Here is a 16,094-nt window from a genome sequence, read left to right as displayed (position 1 = left end):
GTAGGTCTATGTGTTAATGTTTGTGAGTGAATGAGGTGTATAGGGTGCAGTTAAAATTGAGGGGACAGTTATGCCACAAGCGCCAACTGTTGGTCGTCAGCGCTTGCCCACACTGCCCCCCCAAAACCCTCCATGTCTAAAGTGCAAATAAAATTTGGAGACAGACAGTGACGAGGATCCGAGTGGGGCCACCTCAGCGGCCCATCTCATCAACCTCTGAGTAACATGCCTGCCCCAAAGGTCCTATGTGTATCAGGGTGTAAGTGTGTATGTGTTGTGAGTTATAATGACTAAAGTGCAATTAAAACGGAGAGGCAAGTGGTGGTGCAGCTCTCCACGTGGCCTCTCCATCCTACATCTGTGAGTGATGTGTATTCTGTGTGTGTGTGTGTGTGTGTTTGTGTATGGGGAGGGGGAGGGGGGGGGGGCATATGACCAGGAAAAATCCTGGAAGAAGAGAGCCAGCTGGCCGCTGGCTCAATAGGCACCCCGACCTCCCACACCCCAGCACAGGGCAGGGGGAGGTGAGCCCGGGGCCGCGGTGACAGCATCCCGGAGCACTGCAGCACCCGAGGTTGGCGCCCTCGCCCCCACCGCAGAGGGCGGCCCGCTCCTCCTAGATGCCCATTCACTCAACAATAGACACAAACAGGCGACAGGACATACTGGCCTGGGCATGGAAATGCAGTGCCCAGTCCCCCCCAACCACCCCACCGCGGCCCCATCCCCCACCCCACCCCCCTGCAATGCAGGCACCCCAGGGCCCCAAAAGCGTAGACCGGACATCCCGACGTCAGGCCAACCCACCCCACCCGGCGGCACGGCCGGGACAGCAGAGGCCCCCCCCGCGCCCGGGGGGGCCCACCGGGAGCCGGCGCGGCCCCAGTGCCGGGGCCCCAGACCCCAGCCCCCAAGCCATACAGGGAAGACCAGCCAACCGACCGAGGGCCGGCACCACCCCCCCAAGCACCCCGCCCACACCCCAGGACCGAAGGCAGCACCATCCAAGCCCCCACCACCATCAACCAGGACAGGCACACAGACATCACCAGAAGGTCGCCCCAGGACCCCAGCCCCAGGAGGCTACCAGCTACCCAGGCCCCCGGAGTCCCCCCCCACCCCCCCACAAAGCACATCAGGAGCAGAGCCCGCAGCCCACCACCCCCACTAAGTAATGGAGCTGAGCAGTGGGAACCAAAGAGAGTCAAATTCCTCCAATTTGTTTTTAGAAGAAGCAGACATTCTCTCTAAACTAACATGATCTACTAATAAATTTCTGTACTGAGTAATACATAGTTTATTTTTTGTCTTCCAGTTCATGAGGATCATCTTCTTAGCGATGCACAAGGCAGTAAGAACTATGTGTGATATATTTAACTCCATAATTAATTCACTGACATCACCTAAGATGCATAGTCTGGGGGAAGTTGGGATATGACAGCTAAACCATGTGGATAGATCTTCACAAATCCTCTGCCAAAATCTCTGAACTGGTACACAAGACCACAGAGCGTGTAGATGATTATCCTCTGAATTGCTTGTACAGTGGGTGCATATGTTTGAGTGTGTAAGGCCCATTTGGAACATCCTTTGTCCAGTGTAGTATGTTCTATGGAGAATCTTATATTGTACAAGTTGTATTTGGGGTCTTTTAGTCATTTTGAAGATATTTAAACATATTTCTGTCCATAAATTTTGATCCAGGTTGACAGAAAGATCACGCTCCCATTTTGTAATTGGGAGGGAAACTGAATCATCAGTTTTTATTAATAATTTATATAATTTTGATAACAATTTTGGGGTACAGAGGTTAAGAAATTCTGTTACCCAAGTAGGCATTTCTAGATTCAATTGATTAAGGTTAAATCTTCCCTGTAGGACGGACTTAACTTGTTGATATTCCAGAAATCTACCGTTGCCAATTCTATATTTTGATATAAGTTCTTGGAACGTGATAAAATTTCCATCTTGGATAATATGTTCTAAGTTATTTATACCCTTATCACGCCATAACGGAAAATTCAGCATTTTCTTTTTCTGACAAATATCTGGATTGTTCCAAATGGGTGTTAGTTTACAGGGGATGAGTGAAGACTTAGTTATTTTTAAAAATTCCCACCAGGCTGTCAGAGAGGTATTTATACTAAGGACTTTATAGCAGTTATGATGTTTAATACTGGAACTAATGAAAGGTAAATCTGAGATTTTTATTTTTCCACAAAACGCCTGTTCTAGATCCAGCCATGGGTTGTCTAATGAGTTGGATTTGATCCACTTTGAAATATACTGCAATCTACTGCTTAAGAAATAGTAATAAAAGTTTGGTAATTCTAGACCTCCACTGTGTTTTGGCTTTTGTAAAGTTTTTAAGCTTATTCTTGACGGTTTGTTTTTCCATAAAAATTTTGAGATGTTTGAATCTAGTGACTTGAACCAAGGAATAGAAGGTTTATTAGGGATCAATGAAAATAGATAATTAATTTTTGGTAAAACCATCATTTTAATGGCAGCAACTCTCCCCATAAGTGATATAGGTAAACTGTTCCAACGTGTGAGATCATCCTCTATTGTTTTTAATAAGGGGATATGATTTAATCGTACCAAGTCTGAGAGCCTGGCGGAAAAATTTATGCCTAAATATCTAATATTTCCTGACTTTAGTGGGGTCCTAGAGGTTCTCTGGAAATTACAATTCAGAGGCAAAACTGTTGATTTACTCCAATTGATAGAGTAATCAGATATAGATGAGAACTTATCTATCAGTGTGATAGTCTTCAAAAGAGAGCCTTGTGAATTCCCAAGGAAAAGTAATACATCATCAGCATAAAGGCTAAGTTTATGGTCCATATTTTCAGTTTGAATCCCTTTAATATTTGCATTTTGACGGATTGCTGCTGCTAGCGGCTCAATGAAAATTACAAAAAGAGAGGGAGAGAGTGGGCAGCCCTGCCTAGTGCCCCTCTGCAGACTGAAACTTTGTGAAATGAGATCATTTGTCCTAACTCGCGCATTCGGAGAGCTGTGTAGTGTTCTGATCCAGTTTATAAAGGATGAACCGAATCCAAATTTTTGCAGAACTGCTAGTAAGAATTTCCAATTTACCCGATCAAATGCTTTCTCTGCATCTAAAGACACGATTGTCGTCTCTAATTTGTTAATAGAACAATAGTCTATTATATTTATCAGTCGACGTGTATTATTGGCTGAGTGCCGACCCTTGATAAAGCCTGTTTGATCTGGATGTACAATAAATGGAGTAATACTTTCTAATCTTTTGGCAAGGGCTTTGCAAATTATTTTAAGATCTACATTAATGAGAGAGATTGGCCTGTAGCTGGATGGGAGTGTGGGGTCTTTGCCTGGTTTAAGAAGCAGGCTAATGTTAGCAGAGTTTAAGGTTGGAGATAAGATGTGGTCATTCTGAATCTGAGTTACCATTCTGAAAAAAATGGGAGCTAGCTCAGACCAAAATTCTTTATAAAACTCGGCTGGAAAACCATCTGGGCCTGGGGCTTTATTATTTGGGAGATGCTGTAGGGCTTCACTAAGTTCAGACAATGAAAGAGGTAAATCCAGAGCTGCAGCCTGGCTGTCATTTAGTTTTGGTAGATTTATATTATTAAGAAATTCTTCAATTTCAGTATCAGATGGGTTAATCTGTGGTGAATATAAGGCTTCATAGAAGTCTCTGAAAGAGTTATTTATTTGTTGTGGGTCATGAGTAATAATACCAGTCGAGTCTTTAATAGAAAAAATAGCTGTTTTTTCTTTATTCAGTTTTAATTGCTTGGCCAGGAATTTTCCAGATTTATTTCCATGCTCAAAGTTTTCCAAACGCAGCCTCTGCAACATAAATTGTGTCCTTTTATCAATTATTTCATTTAGCTCCAGTTTCAGTTTCCTCAGGCTGATAATTGTATGTTCTTGTGGTGAAGCGGCATAAGCAGTTTCTAAAGATTTAATTTTTTGTTCTAATTCTAACACAAGTGCTTTTTCTTTATTTTCCTATGCGAGCAGTAAGATATTATTTTGCCCCGCATTACTGCCTTTCCTGCTTCCCAAAGAACACATGGTGATATTCCTGGAATATCATTATATTCTAAGTATGCTGACCATTCCTTTTTGAAATAATTAATAAAATCTTCTTCTTTAAGTAATGATGTATTAAATCTCCAGTTCCTGATTGGTGGTGTGACTCTTTTCTGTGTCAGAGACATAGACACCGGTGCATGATCGCTAATAGTGATAGGGTGAATCTGAGTGTCTGTGATATCCATCATTATGGAGCTGCTAACTAAAAAGTAATCTAAGCGGGAATGAGATTTGTGTACTTGTGAGAAATAACTATAATCTCTCAAAGTAGGGTGATGTGAACGCCAAGCATCGCAAAGTCCAAAATCCTTCATGTACTGTTTAAGAATGTCTGCAGACTGCCAGTTCCTCTGACTCGCTGCTGTACTGAGCCTGTCAATATCTGCATTAAGTACCAGGTTGAAGTCTCCTCCTATTACAAGTGTGGTGTCAGAGTGATCTGAGAGTGAAGTGAACAAAGCATGAAAGAAGGAGGGGTCATCAACATTTGGTCCATATATACTAGCAATACATAAATCTGTATTCTGTATAGATAAATTAAGTATTATAAATCTACCTTCAGGGTCTATTGTACTGTTGCTAATGTTAAAGTTTATCTTCTTGTTAATCAATATAGCTACACCTCTTTGTTTGGAGTTATAGCAGGCTGAGTACGTGTGAGGGAACTGTGGAGAGGAAAGAGTGAGCACAGATGTTTTGGACACATGTGTCTCCTGTAGAAAAACAACATCTGCTTTTAAGTCTTTTAACCGATTAAAAATTTTTAGTCTCTTTTCCCTCGAACCAGCCCCGTGCACATTCCATGAGACAAATCTGAGTGTGCTCATATTTAAACTAACTGATGGACTGTTGTGTGCTCACTAAGGATGTGTGTGTGTGTGTACATATGTTCTGTATGTTGGCGTGTGCCCTTTATATTGATGTGTGCGTGTGTATGTGCGCTGTATGTTGGTGTGTGTGCATCTGCGCTGTATGTTAGTGTAGTAAACTGTAGCATTGTAAGTGACGTAAACATATTGCTGAGTGCAGAAAGAAAAAAGACGTGTAAAAAGTGACCTAAGTGACATAAGAATGAAATTAGATGAGGGGAAAACAAAACAAAACAAACAACCAAACAAACGATCACGGTACTATGCTGACTCGTCGGCGTTAATGGTACTACTTAGACAGATTTAGACTATTTAATGGTACTGTTTAGATAGTTGAAAAAAAAACTCAGAAAAGAACGTTAATATGGACACAGATCACCTGATCGATCAGCTGAGCCATGGCGTGGTGTTTTTGTCTCGGTAAAGCTGTCCGTTTACATACAGTTTGTCCACGGCGATGACAGCCCGGGAGCCTTCCTGCATGAGCTTCTTCCGGATGGGGAATAGGGCCTTGCGTCGCTCCAGAATCTCCTTTGGAAACTGGTCGTTGACGCTGAAGTCCGTCCCTCTCAGCTCCCGGCCGCGGCTCTTCACCAGCTCTTTTTCTTTGAAGTGTTCGAATTTGGCCACGATCGGTCTGGGTCTGCGTGCTCCGGGTCGCTTCCCTCCCAGGCGGTGGACTCTATGGAAGGCGATGGTCTTCACGGCGTCCTCCGGGAGCTTCAGGTGAGTTTGGATAAATTCCTTCACTGTAGCCTCCGGGTCCTCCTCTGCCTTCTCCGGGATACCTGAAAACACAAGATTTTCTCTCATGCTGCGGGCCTGAAGCTCGATAATCGATTCTTTAATTTTCTTATTTTCTTCTGAGAGCCGGGTCGTTTCCTCGGTGAGGGAATTCACCGACTCTCTGAGGACAGCGTTTTCAGCAGCCAGTGTTTCCACCTGATGCTGGCTGAACTCGACTGACTCCCGCAGGGCCTGAAACTCCTTGTGAAGGATTTCAACCAGGGCCAAGCGGGCGTCAAAGCTGGACAATTTGTTATTAATGGACTCCAGAATGTCCACAATATTGGTGGTGGGTGGCGAAGTTGCCTCTGGGGAATCTTCTGGGCGGCTTCTTTTTGTGGACGGCGTTGCTTTGCTGGTGGAGGGAGTCGGCGTCTTGTCTGTTTTCCCCATGACGACTCGCTCAAAACACCCGTCGATGTACCGCAGCAAACTATCCAGGTCCTCTCCACCGTCCTCCAGATTGTTGAAAATAATTTAAGTTAGGCTAAGAAACTACCTATATTTTTTTAGTTTTAAGCCTGTCTAGTTATAAATTGGCGAGAAAAAAAAAGGCTAATCACGCAAATGTTTGCTGATAGAGTCACGCCGCCATTAACGATACTGCCGAGATTCACAAAGTCTCGCGTGACTACAGCATAGTCTCCGTCTCCGTGCCCCATAGTCTCCGTCTCCGTGCCCCTGTATATATTTAATGTACAGTACTCAACTCTATAGTTTTAAATGTGTTATATAAATAAATTTGAGCTGGACTGTTGTTTGGATTTGGCGTTATTTGAATAAAACATAATTGAAGTCGTTCCTCTTTGGTTTCTTTTTGTTTTTTATTTAATTTTTTTATTTCAGATGGTAGTATTGAGCTTGTTTTTCGATTATGAGTTTTTTAAACCATGTTCAGTGTTTTCTCTCCCACAGCCGTGTTGATGAAACACTTTCACTTCTCTGTAAATCCAAACTGCAGTCCTGTGAAAAACTAAACACTCTTCATGATTCAGCAGGTTGATGAACCACTTTTAGCAATAATAATGTGAAGTAATATTTTTCTGTGACTTCAAAAACAACTTGTCATGTGTGTGTTTGCTCAGGTTGTTTTTTAGTTTTGTTTTTGCTGATAGAGATTATTGGGAAATCCAAGCAGTAATCTAAATCTGTGTTGTCATGACACGTGGATTTTGGATTTGATGATGTGACACTCAACATGTGAGAGAAATCCTCGAGACTCCATTAAAAAGGAAGTGATTTGTTTTTATTCAGTTGTTTTTCAAGATCCTCCTGTCAGTGTGTGCACTGCTTTTTTTCATGTAGCATATACATATATTTATTCACAAAAATAAATATATGTATACATATATGTTTACTTTTTTTTTTTTAATCAACGGGTGGACTGCAGTTCAGCTCAACCTCTGTGACTTCCAACAATGATGGTACACAGTGTGTTTGTGTATCTGCTTTCTGTGTGTGGAGTCCTTCCAGCAGGTAAGAAACAGCTGCTTCAGTAACCAGTGTTTCTGTTTGTTGCTGATTGGTTCAAATGGCAACAGGTGACACACGTGTTCAGGTCATTTTCACCTGTCTGAATGAAAACTGTTTGATCATGAAGGTAGAATTTAGTAGAAGTGCTGAAGCTCGTCAGTCTTTGAAAAGAAGAGACGAGAAAAGCTGAATGAACCTTTGTGTGCTGTTAATGTTACTGAGCCAGTGTTTGTGGGTCTGATGGACCTCCACAGTTTGGGGTTTTTAAATCAACACAGCTGTAAAGATTTATGTAAAAATACTCCCAGCTCCAGATCATATTTATGGTTAATATTTGGTATTTACCTCTGTTAGAGTCCATCTATCAATAAAAGTGTTTTTTTGTGATAAAATGTAGCAAAAACAGAAAATCATATCCTTCCTTCCATCATAACTGAAATATTACTGGAAAATACCATGATATTTATCTTGAATAATTATTAGGGGTGGGACGCGATAAAAAAAACTTAATCTAATTAATTAGAAGCTTTGTAATTCATTAATCGAAATTAATCACATTCTAATCACATTTCAATATTTAACATGAGAAAAATAATTTAAGTTTGGTTGATGAATGAATCAATATACATAAGCTTAAACTTTGTCACCCACCAGTCTACTACACAGACCAACGAAGGGTGGAAGTGCTCCTGTGATAAGCAAACTCCTGAAATTAAAGTTAAGCATCATAACTGGATAGTTTTAGTCAACATTAATGTCTCACTTAATATAGTTGGAAATTAATCATTCGCTCAGCTGTATTCCTTGATGTTGAAATGTGTCATGCTTGTTTTAACAGCTTATTTTGAATAAAAGACTTAAAAATTAAACCACAAAAAGGAGCAAAAGTTCGTTCTCCGTTTAACCAGCTGCTTTTACACAGCTGTGCTTCACTGGCAGGCGACGCTGATACGAAGGCTAGACCGTCCAGTTTCACAGCCGCTCACTTCCGGCCTTTGCGGTCTTCGTGGGCTACGAAGGACCCGGTCTACGTCGGCCGAGTCCTATGCTTCGAAGGATGCGGCCCCTAAATTTGGACACAGGTCACCATGTTCATCACATTGTGCGTCGATATAACCTGTATGCCTGGAACTCGTGCACTGAGCAAAGTGCGATTAAAATGCATTAAATTTTTTAATTCGTTATTTTCCGCGTAATTAATGAATCAAAATTAACGAGTTAAAGTCCCACCCCTAATACATATTAATGAACCAAAGTGTGTGATCATTGCTGATGTTAAACTCCTTTGAACTGCATTAGAAGTTGGACAGATTCATGCCAGCCTTCAAAACTTTGTTGCATGTATATTTTTTTAACTTGCTGCATGTGAACTGTGTCTTTCTGTCCATCTCTGACAGACACGTCGCAGCTCATCTTTTTGTTGCTTCTGTGACAGAATTTAGATGAGGAAAGATTTCCGGACATGGATGAATTTCTAGATGGTCTGTAGGGTGAAAAGCTCAACAAGATTTGATGTCCTTCACAGGAGTAATCGCCGTTTCTGTTGGCGCTGGTTGTATCACCTTGGCAGCCATGTGTGGCGCCTCATTCCTTTGGCAAGAAGATCACTCAGTTTTGCGATTTTTTTACATCCATATTTCTCCACTTGCTGGCAAGTTTGACTTGGAGCTGAATGATAGTCTCACCCTCATCTTAAGCATTACTATCAGACTCTGAACTGATTGTGCTGTCACATCTCACCTGGTTGAGCAGGTGACCCAAGTACTGAAGATTAGAGTTCCCAGTGCAGGGCCTGGATTTGAGCCTGCCCCAGACCATTTCCTGTATGTGATTCTCCTTCATTCTTTCCCTTCCTTCCTTTCTACTGTGTTTACTGTCTTATCCAGTTAAGGTAAAAGGCCGCGTGCTCTGTAAACTCCTCATCATCTTCAAAATCCTCTCTCATCTAAACTCACTGAGATTCTCTGAGCAGAGACTCTTTTTTTGCCACATTGATCAATAATCAGCCACGTAGGTGTGAGAAACAGACAGAAGGTAAAATGTGCAGGAAAGCGGGATCAGAGGTGTAGGTGCTTGAAATGTACCAGTGTCGGAACCTTATGTAGGAAAAGCAGCAGCAGAAAGACAAAACACACATGCAGGCCTATACACAAACAAATATACCCTCAACCCCACCACACATACAACCAGACACACATACACTAACAGCACGCTATGCTGGAGGGGGACAGAGTGAAGGGACACAGCACCTTCACACTATTCTGACCCACAACTTCAGTGGACCTGAACACCACATGTGTAATGTAAATGTGTACGGCTGGTCACAGTTGAAAACATGTTATTTTACATGTTCTTCAGAGAAAATGAGCCCAAACAAGGAGGTTGAAATATGAATAAATCAAGTATATTGATTTATTCATATTCTGGCTGTTGTAAATATGAAAATGGGTCCTGACCTGACCTGAACACCACACAACGGTTCATTCTTTGGCTGAGCTACAGTTCCTCATTTCCACATCTGTCACATTATTTCCTCCCTGCAGCTCTAACAGCAGTGATCCAAACTCAGCAGACTGTGCTGGCAGCAGTGGGAGAGGATGCTGAATTCAGCTGTCAGCTCTTGGAGGCTAAAGACGTCCTTCAGGTCACATGGCAGAAGGTCTTACCTGATGTGGAGCAAAATGTTGCCACCTACAACAAGTACTTTGGTCAGAGAGTGAATGCTGGATTTACAGATAAAGTTGAGTTTAAATATGCTGGACTACAGAACTGCTCCATAGTCATCAGGAATGTGATGGAGCAGGATGAAGCCTGCTATCGCTGTCTGTTTAACACTTATCCTGAAGGTGCGCTGACAGCGAGAACCTGCCTTCAAGTCTATGGTAAGTCATATTCCATTAACTTATTTAAAGAGCAACAAAATTGGTCTACAAGTGAAGCTGATTTCTTTTAAACAGCATATTCCTCATATTTGTTCCTCCTTCTCAGAGCTGCATGAACCTGTTCTTGATGTCAGAGAGTCAAACTCTCCTGCAGAGTGGGTTGTTTCCTGTTCAGCCACTGGTCGACCTGCTCCCACTGTGACACTCAGTGTCTCACAACAACACCTCAACTTCTCCCAGTGGACTGTCAGTGTGTCCAACACCAACGCTACATTCACTGTCACCACTACAGCTGTGCTCTCAGGTTCACGGAGAAACAGCACACAGGTGGGATGTGCAGCACGAGTGCTCTCTGCTCCTCAGATAGAGGTCATTCAGGTCATTCCTGAGGTCAAACACACATCTGATGATCGTGATGTTGGTGAGAAACTCTTTCAGTCACAGATTTATGAATCAATGATTACTCTGTGATGCTGATATTTTTATCTAGATTTCTAAATTTTAAATGGAAACCAATAATTTGCAAAGAATTGTATTGTTCCATATTATAGGTTAACTACCTTTGCCCAATGTCACATTTTCATTTATTTGTCTTGTAGATTTGACTTGGATCATTGTGTTTAGTGTAGTGACCTGCATTTGTGTTGCTGTTGTTGCCATCATACTTAAAAACAGGAAATGGTGAGTCTGTCTGTGTTGATCTAACACCTGTTTCTCAGTCATACTGTAACATAAACTGGTTTGACTCATTCATTCTGTCCTGCAGGCACTCTGAAACGGATGACGTGGCCTAATCTGCAATCAAAGAGACATTACTAAGATGCTTGTGTCATAATGTTATTAAAACTCTATTTCACTAATTCTGATACCTATTGGCTGTCTTCCATATATTTCTAGGTGTTAATTGTATTCTTGGGTGGTGTGGTGGTTAGAATTACTGCCTTACAGCAAAAAAGTCATAGGTTTAAATCCACAACTGGTGAGTTTGTGCGTGGAGTGTTGTGGAAAAAATAAGCTGAGCCCTGAAACCAAACTGATTTTTTGATGATTTATTGAAAGCAAGAATATAACCTTTGCAAAGGGATCAATACAGATCAATACAATGCACCAGCATTGACCGCAGAACAAAATAACCACAGTTCCTTTATACTCATTGTGTTGATACAGTCTTGTTCTGTTAGCTGTGGGGAGTTCAAGTTCCCACCACCATGTAGCATCAGCCTGATAATAAGTGCATCATGGCCTTGGACATAACCGAGAAAGAAATTTGTTTTCTACTTTTCTACACTTGGTCTTTGTACTAGAAAAAATACAACTACATACCAAAGAAGTACACAGAGCTTATTTGAGCTGAAAAACAAATTTTCCATTACATGGAGTTTGCATGATCTCCACGTGTCTGCATGGGTTTTTTCTGAGTACTCCGGCCTTTTCCCACATTCCAAAGACAGGCAGTGGGAATAGACCCTTTTACTGTTTGTAAACAATGATGACGTCTCATCCTGAAGCAGAACAGATCAGGATGAAAGTTTCAGCCACTCTCTCCAGTGCAAGACTTCCTCCATCCAACCTCACCATTCAGGAGAAGAAGGCCATCACAGCCCTAAGCAAGGATCAAAACATCACCATACTGCCAGCCGACAAGGGGAGGTGCACGGTTGTGCTGAATTCATCGGATTACCACAACAAAATTACTACACTCCTCAGTGACAACAATACTTATGAGGTCTTGAGACGTGATCCCACAAGCAACTACAAGAAAAAAGTTGTTTGCTGCCTGCAACAACTTGAAAAGGAAAAAGCCATTGACCGCCCCACTTACTACCGCCTGTACCCTGGAGAAGCCACTCCATGCATTTATGGACTCCCAAAGATCCACAAAGAAGGAGTCCCACTTCGACCCATTATCAGCAGTATAAACTCGGTCACCTACAACATTTCCAAACACCTCGCCACCATCTTATCACCGCTTGTTGGCATCACACCCCACCACATTGAAAACTCTACAGATTTTACTAACAAGGTCCAGAATCTTGTACTGGATCCAGATGAAACCATGGTGTCCTTTGATGTGGTTTCACTTTTCACTTGCATACCTACAACTGAGGCAGTGGAGACCGTCAGAAGACGACTACAGGAAGACGATTCCTTACTGAACAGAACCAGCTTCACCCCAGATCAGATTTGTGCACTTTTAGATCTCTGCCTTACCACAACATATTTTAAATACAATGATGGATTCTACAGACAGAAGCATGGTTGTGCCATGGGCTCCCCAGTGTCTCCCATTGTAGCCAACCTTTACATGGAGGAAGTGGAAAGTAAAGCTCTTGGTTCTTTCAAAGGGAAGGCACCTAGCCACTGGTACAGATATGTAGATGACACCTGGGTCAAAATCAAAACCCAAGAAGTAGAAGCCTTCACTCGTCACATTAACTCAGTGGATAAATACATACGTTTTACCAGGGAGGACACCAGAGATAACAAGTTACCATTCCTGGACTGTGCGGTGCTTATCGAGGAAGATGGAAGCCTCAACATTGAAGTTTACCGGAAGCCCACACACACAGACCAGTATCTCCTCTTTGACTCCCACCACCCTCTGGAACACAAACTTGGGGTGATCAGGACCCTACAACACCGTGCGGAAAGTGTTCCCTCTAAGGCAGAAGGGAAGCATAAGGAACACACACACATTAAGAAAGCCCTCAAAACATGCGGTTACCCCAACTGGGCCTTCATCAAATCAGCTAAGATGCACAGGAATGAAGGCCAAACACAAACTACAGAGAATGGGAAGGACAAGAGGAACAACATTGTCATCCCATATGTGTCAGGCTTGTCAGAGAAACTCAGAAGAATTTTCTCCAAGCATGACATCTCAGTATACTTCAAACCAAGTCACACCCTAAGACAAAAACTGGTTCATCCCAAGGACAAACCCGCCAAACACAAGATCAGCGATGTAGTGTATGCTGTTCAGTGCAGTGAAGAGTGCTCGGACCTCTACATTGGTGAAACCAAACAGCCTCTTCACAAACGAATGGCACAACATAGAAGAGCCACCTCGACAGGACAAGATTCAGCAGTACATCTGCATCTGAAGGAAAAAGGGCACTCTTTTGAGGATGCCAATGTCCACATTTTGGACAGGGAAAACAGATGGTTTGAAAGAGGAGTGAAAGAAGCCATCTATGTCCACTGTGAACAACCATCATTGAACAGAGGAGGTGGATTACGTCACCAACTTTCCCCCGCTTACAGTGCTGTCCTGCGCTCCCTTCCCAGACGTCTCAACCCCCATTCACACCTTTGTTCCAGTGACCTCAATAGGCCACAGGAAACAATGGAGCGGAGTCCTAAATTGGTTTCAACTGAAACCACTGATTAAATATGACCCACGCCCCCTTCACACCTGGGCACATGTGTTCACGCACATGATCAATAGAGGGTCATAACCACCTCCAGGGGACTACGCCCACAGGGGGTTAAATACCTGGGTCTCTCCACCATTTAGTTGAGAACTGAAGAAGCCTTTCGGATGAGAGGTGAAACATCTTCAAGAAACAAAAAGAAGTCCAGTCGCCTTTTTCAAGCTCCAGAGACAATGATGACGTAGGTAGCGATGCGCGCGCATTTTGGAAACAGAAATACAGCGGAGTTCAATAGCGTTTCAATCTACCAGAAGGGATTATCAACGAATGATCACGAAAACTACCTGCAAAAATTAATTTTGAACACCAGCAACCGACTCCAATCCCTGTGGTAAGTTAGCAAGTGGCCCAGTATCCGTGGGCGGATATATACGTGTATTTGGTGGAGAAACCCTACACTGGAGAGAAGTTGCAGCACATAAGTCACTGGATGCTTACAATTATGTTGTTTGCGGCCGTGTACCGAACGCCAAATATCATGACACAGACTCGGAGTTTTGTGTCTTGAAGGCAGAAGTTCTTCCAAGTCAAAGACAAGGAAACAGGAGCGCTGTGTATGAGGCTCAGATGTAGTTCTCTCAGGTCAGAGAACTACATCCTCACAGCAGATTGTACCTGCATGGCAGCATGAGTACTTCGTCAAACTGCTTTTCTAGCTTGTTAAGAGTTTTCCGACTGCAGATATTATTGATTTACAATGAAAACAAATATATATACTGTTCCAGTCACACTGTGAGACACGCTCAACCACTCATATGTGAGTCTGCACAGACTTTTGACTGGCACTGCTTTTTGTAATCTATAGTGCGATTAAATATTAATTTAAAAATCAGGACTCCCTGAGTCCAGCGATGCCTCACCTGTACATAGCCAGCCACACTACAGTTTAAAAGCCAAACAGCCTACCAGCTGATACTGTTTACTTTAAATACCTGACATCCCGATATAAACAACGGAAGATAAATAACTTTACCTGATATAAAATGGACGCTTCAAGACACACACCCATAATGAAGATACATTTCAGTATGTTGTGAAGTTATTAATGTTGTATTGAGGGTTTTGTGACATATTCTAAATGGTCGTATTCTTGTTTTTCTGTTTATTTTTATTTTAATTGAAAATCTTTCTGTTGGCTTGAGACTTCAAATGTGATTTTAAAAGAAACCTAATTGTTGTTCCAACACCTATAAAAGGTTGTTTGTTTGCTTTATTTCCCGCTTACGGCCACACCACCCTGAACACGCCCGATCTCGTCTGATCTCGGAAGCTAAGCAGGGTCGGGCCTGGTCAGTACTTGGATGGGAGACCGCCTGGGAATACCAGGTGCTGTAAGCTTTTGCACTTCTCTCTGCGCACTGCAGAGGGCGCTGCTGCTGCTGCTGCTCGGGGAGCTACAGTGGATCGTGCATGAACTAGTTCTTATGTATAGCGCTTTTCCGCTGAGCACTCAAAGTGCTTTGTTTTGCATTCACCCATTCCCATCATTCATACAAGCATTCATATAGCTAAATGCTTACTGTCTAACATTCACACATGTTCATACTCCGACAGCTGCATCACAGAGCGACTTGGGGTTCAGTATCTTTTCCAAGGATAATTTGGCATGCAGATTGGAGCAGCCAGGAATCAAAGCAGCTACCGTGCTCTACCACCTGAGCCACAGCCACCCCAAGTTTTTTAGAGCGTAGGAATTTCATTATTCCTGGGGCTGGCTTCTCGTCACCTCAGGTTCTCTGGGGCCCTTGCTCCTCGACTGGGGGGGGCTCCGTCTGGGACCTCCCTCTCCCGTCTGCTGGGGTGGGTGTGCGGTTGTCTTTGGAATGAGTGGCCGCAGGTATTCATGGCTCTTGATGGGCTGCTGGTGGCCCTGGTTTCCTGGGGCTTTCTCTGCCCGCCTCTAGCTTCTGATGGGCGGAGCTGCGGCGTTCTGCCCTCATATATTTTATGACACTGTGGTGGCCACATATATGCACATTTCACACCAGAATGCCCCAAGCTCTTATTGCGAAGAGAGAGACCGGAATAGATCTGGAAAAGGCGGGAGAGAGAGGCCTGGGATAAAAGGGCTTGACTCCTCCTTTTGCGGGAGTTATATTTGGAGTTCTAGTTGTTGTGAGTTTACCTAATAAAGCTGAGACTACATACCTGCTCGTGTCTCCTTCCACCGACTCCTACATTGGTGACCCCGACTAAAGAACATGTCTGCTGACGACAGCTCAGCGGCCGCTGTTTCCTCACCAGCCGCCGCCGTTTCCTCACCAGCCGCCGCCGTTTCTCCCGCTATTTTTGCGGCCACGGTCAAGCTCCCGGAGTTCTGGCAGCACGATCCAGAGCCTTGGTTCCAGCATGTGGAGGCCCAGTTTCACCTCCGCGGGATCACCTCAGACGACACCAAGTATTACCATGTCGTCGCGGCGCTGGACTCTGCTTCTACCCGCCGGCTGATGGGACTGCTCCGGGACCCGCCGCCTGCTAACAAGTATGGAGCGCTGAAGGAGAACCTGCTGCGGATTTATCAGCTTTCAGACGAAGAGCGGGCTGATCGCCTGTTGTCC

General features: G+C 43.4%; 1 protein-coding gene and 1 non-coding gene across 2 annotated transcripts; both read left to right on the top strand.

Annotated features, from left to right (window-relative positions):
* The first annotated feature begins 7,045 nt into the window (after nt 1–7,045).
* LOC115790944 (OX-2 membrane glycoprotein-like) lies at nt 7,046–10,927 on the top strand. The gene is made up of 5 exons (XM_030744977.1): nt 7,046–7,223; nt 9,764–10,102; nt 10,209–10,523; nt 10,702–10,783; nt 10,869–10,927. The coding sequence occupies exons 1-5, from the start codon at nt 7,166–7,168 to the stop codon at nt 10,894–10,896; spliced, it is 822 nt and encodes a 273-aa protein (XP_030600837.1). The 5' UTR covers nt 7,046–7,165; the 3' UTR covers nt 10,897–10,927.
* Nucleotides 10,928–14,755: 3,828 nt separating this feature from the next.
* LOC115799464 (5S ribosomal RNA) lies at nt 14,756–14,874 on the top strand. The gene has a single exon (XR_004021578.1). It is a non-coding gene; the product is annotated as a 5S ribosomal RNA (ribosomal RNA).
* The last annotated feature ends 1,220 nt before the right edge of the window (nt 14,875–16,094 follow it).

Source organism: Archocentrus centrarchus, chromosome 2 (assembly GCF_007364275.1).
Source record: "Archocentrus centrarchus isolate MPI-CPG fArcCen1 chromosome 2, fArcCen1, whole genome shotgun sequence".
Lineage (NCBI taxonomy): Eukaryota > Metazoa > Chordata > Actinopteri > Cichliformes > Cichlidae > Archocentrus > Archocentrus centrarchus.
This window is presented reverse-complemented; position numbering and strand designations above follow the sequence as displayed.

Coding starts and splice junctions, on each gene's coding strand:
- LOC115790944 (XM_030744977.1), top strand. CDS start 7,166: ATGATGGTACACAGTGTGTTTGTGTATCTGCTTTCTGTGTGTGGAGTC. Junction 10,524..10,701: donor ATCTGATGATCGTGATGTTG/GTGAGAAACTCT, acceptor TTTGTCTTGTAG/ATTTGACTTGGATCATTGTG. Junction 10,784..10,868: donor ATACTTAAAAACAGGAAATG/GTGAGTCTGTCT, acceptor TCTGTCCTGCAG/GCACTCTGAAACGGATGACG.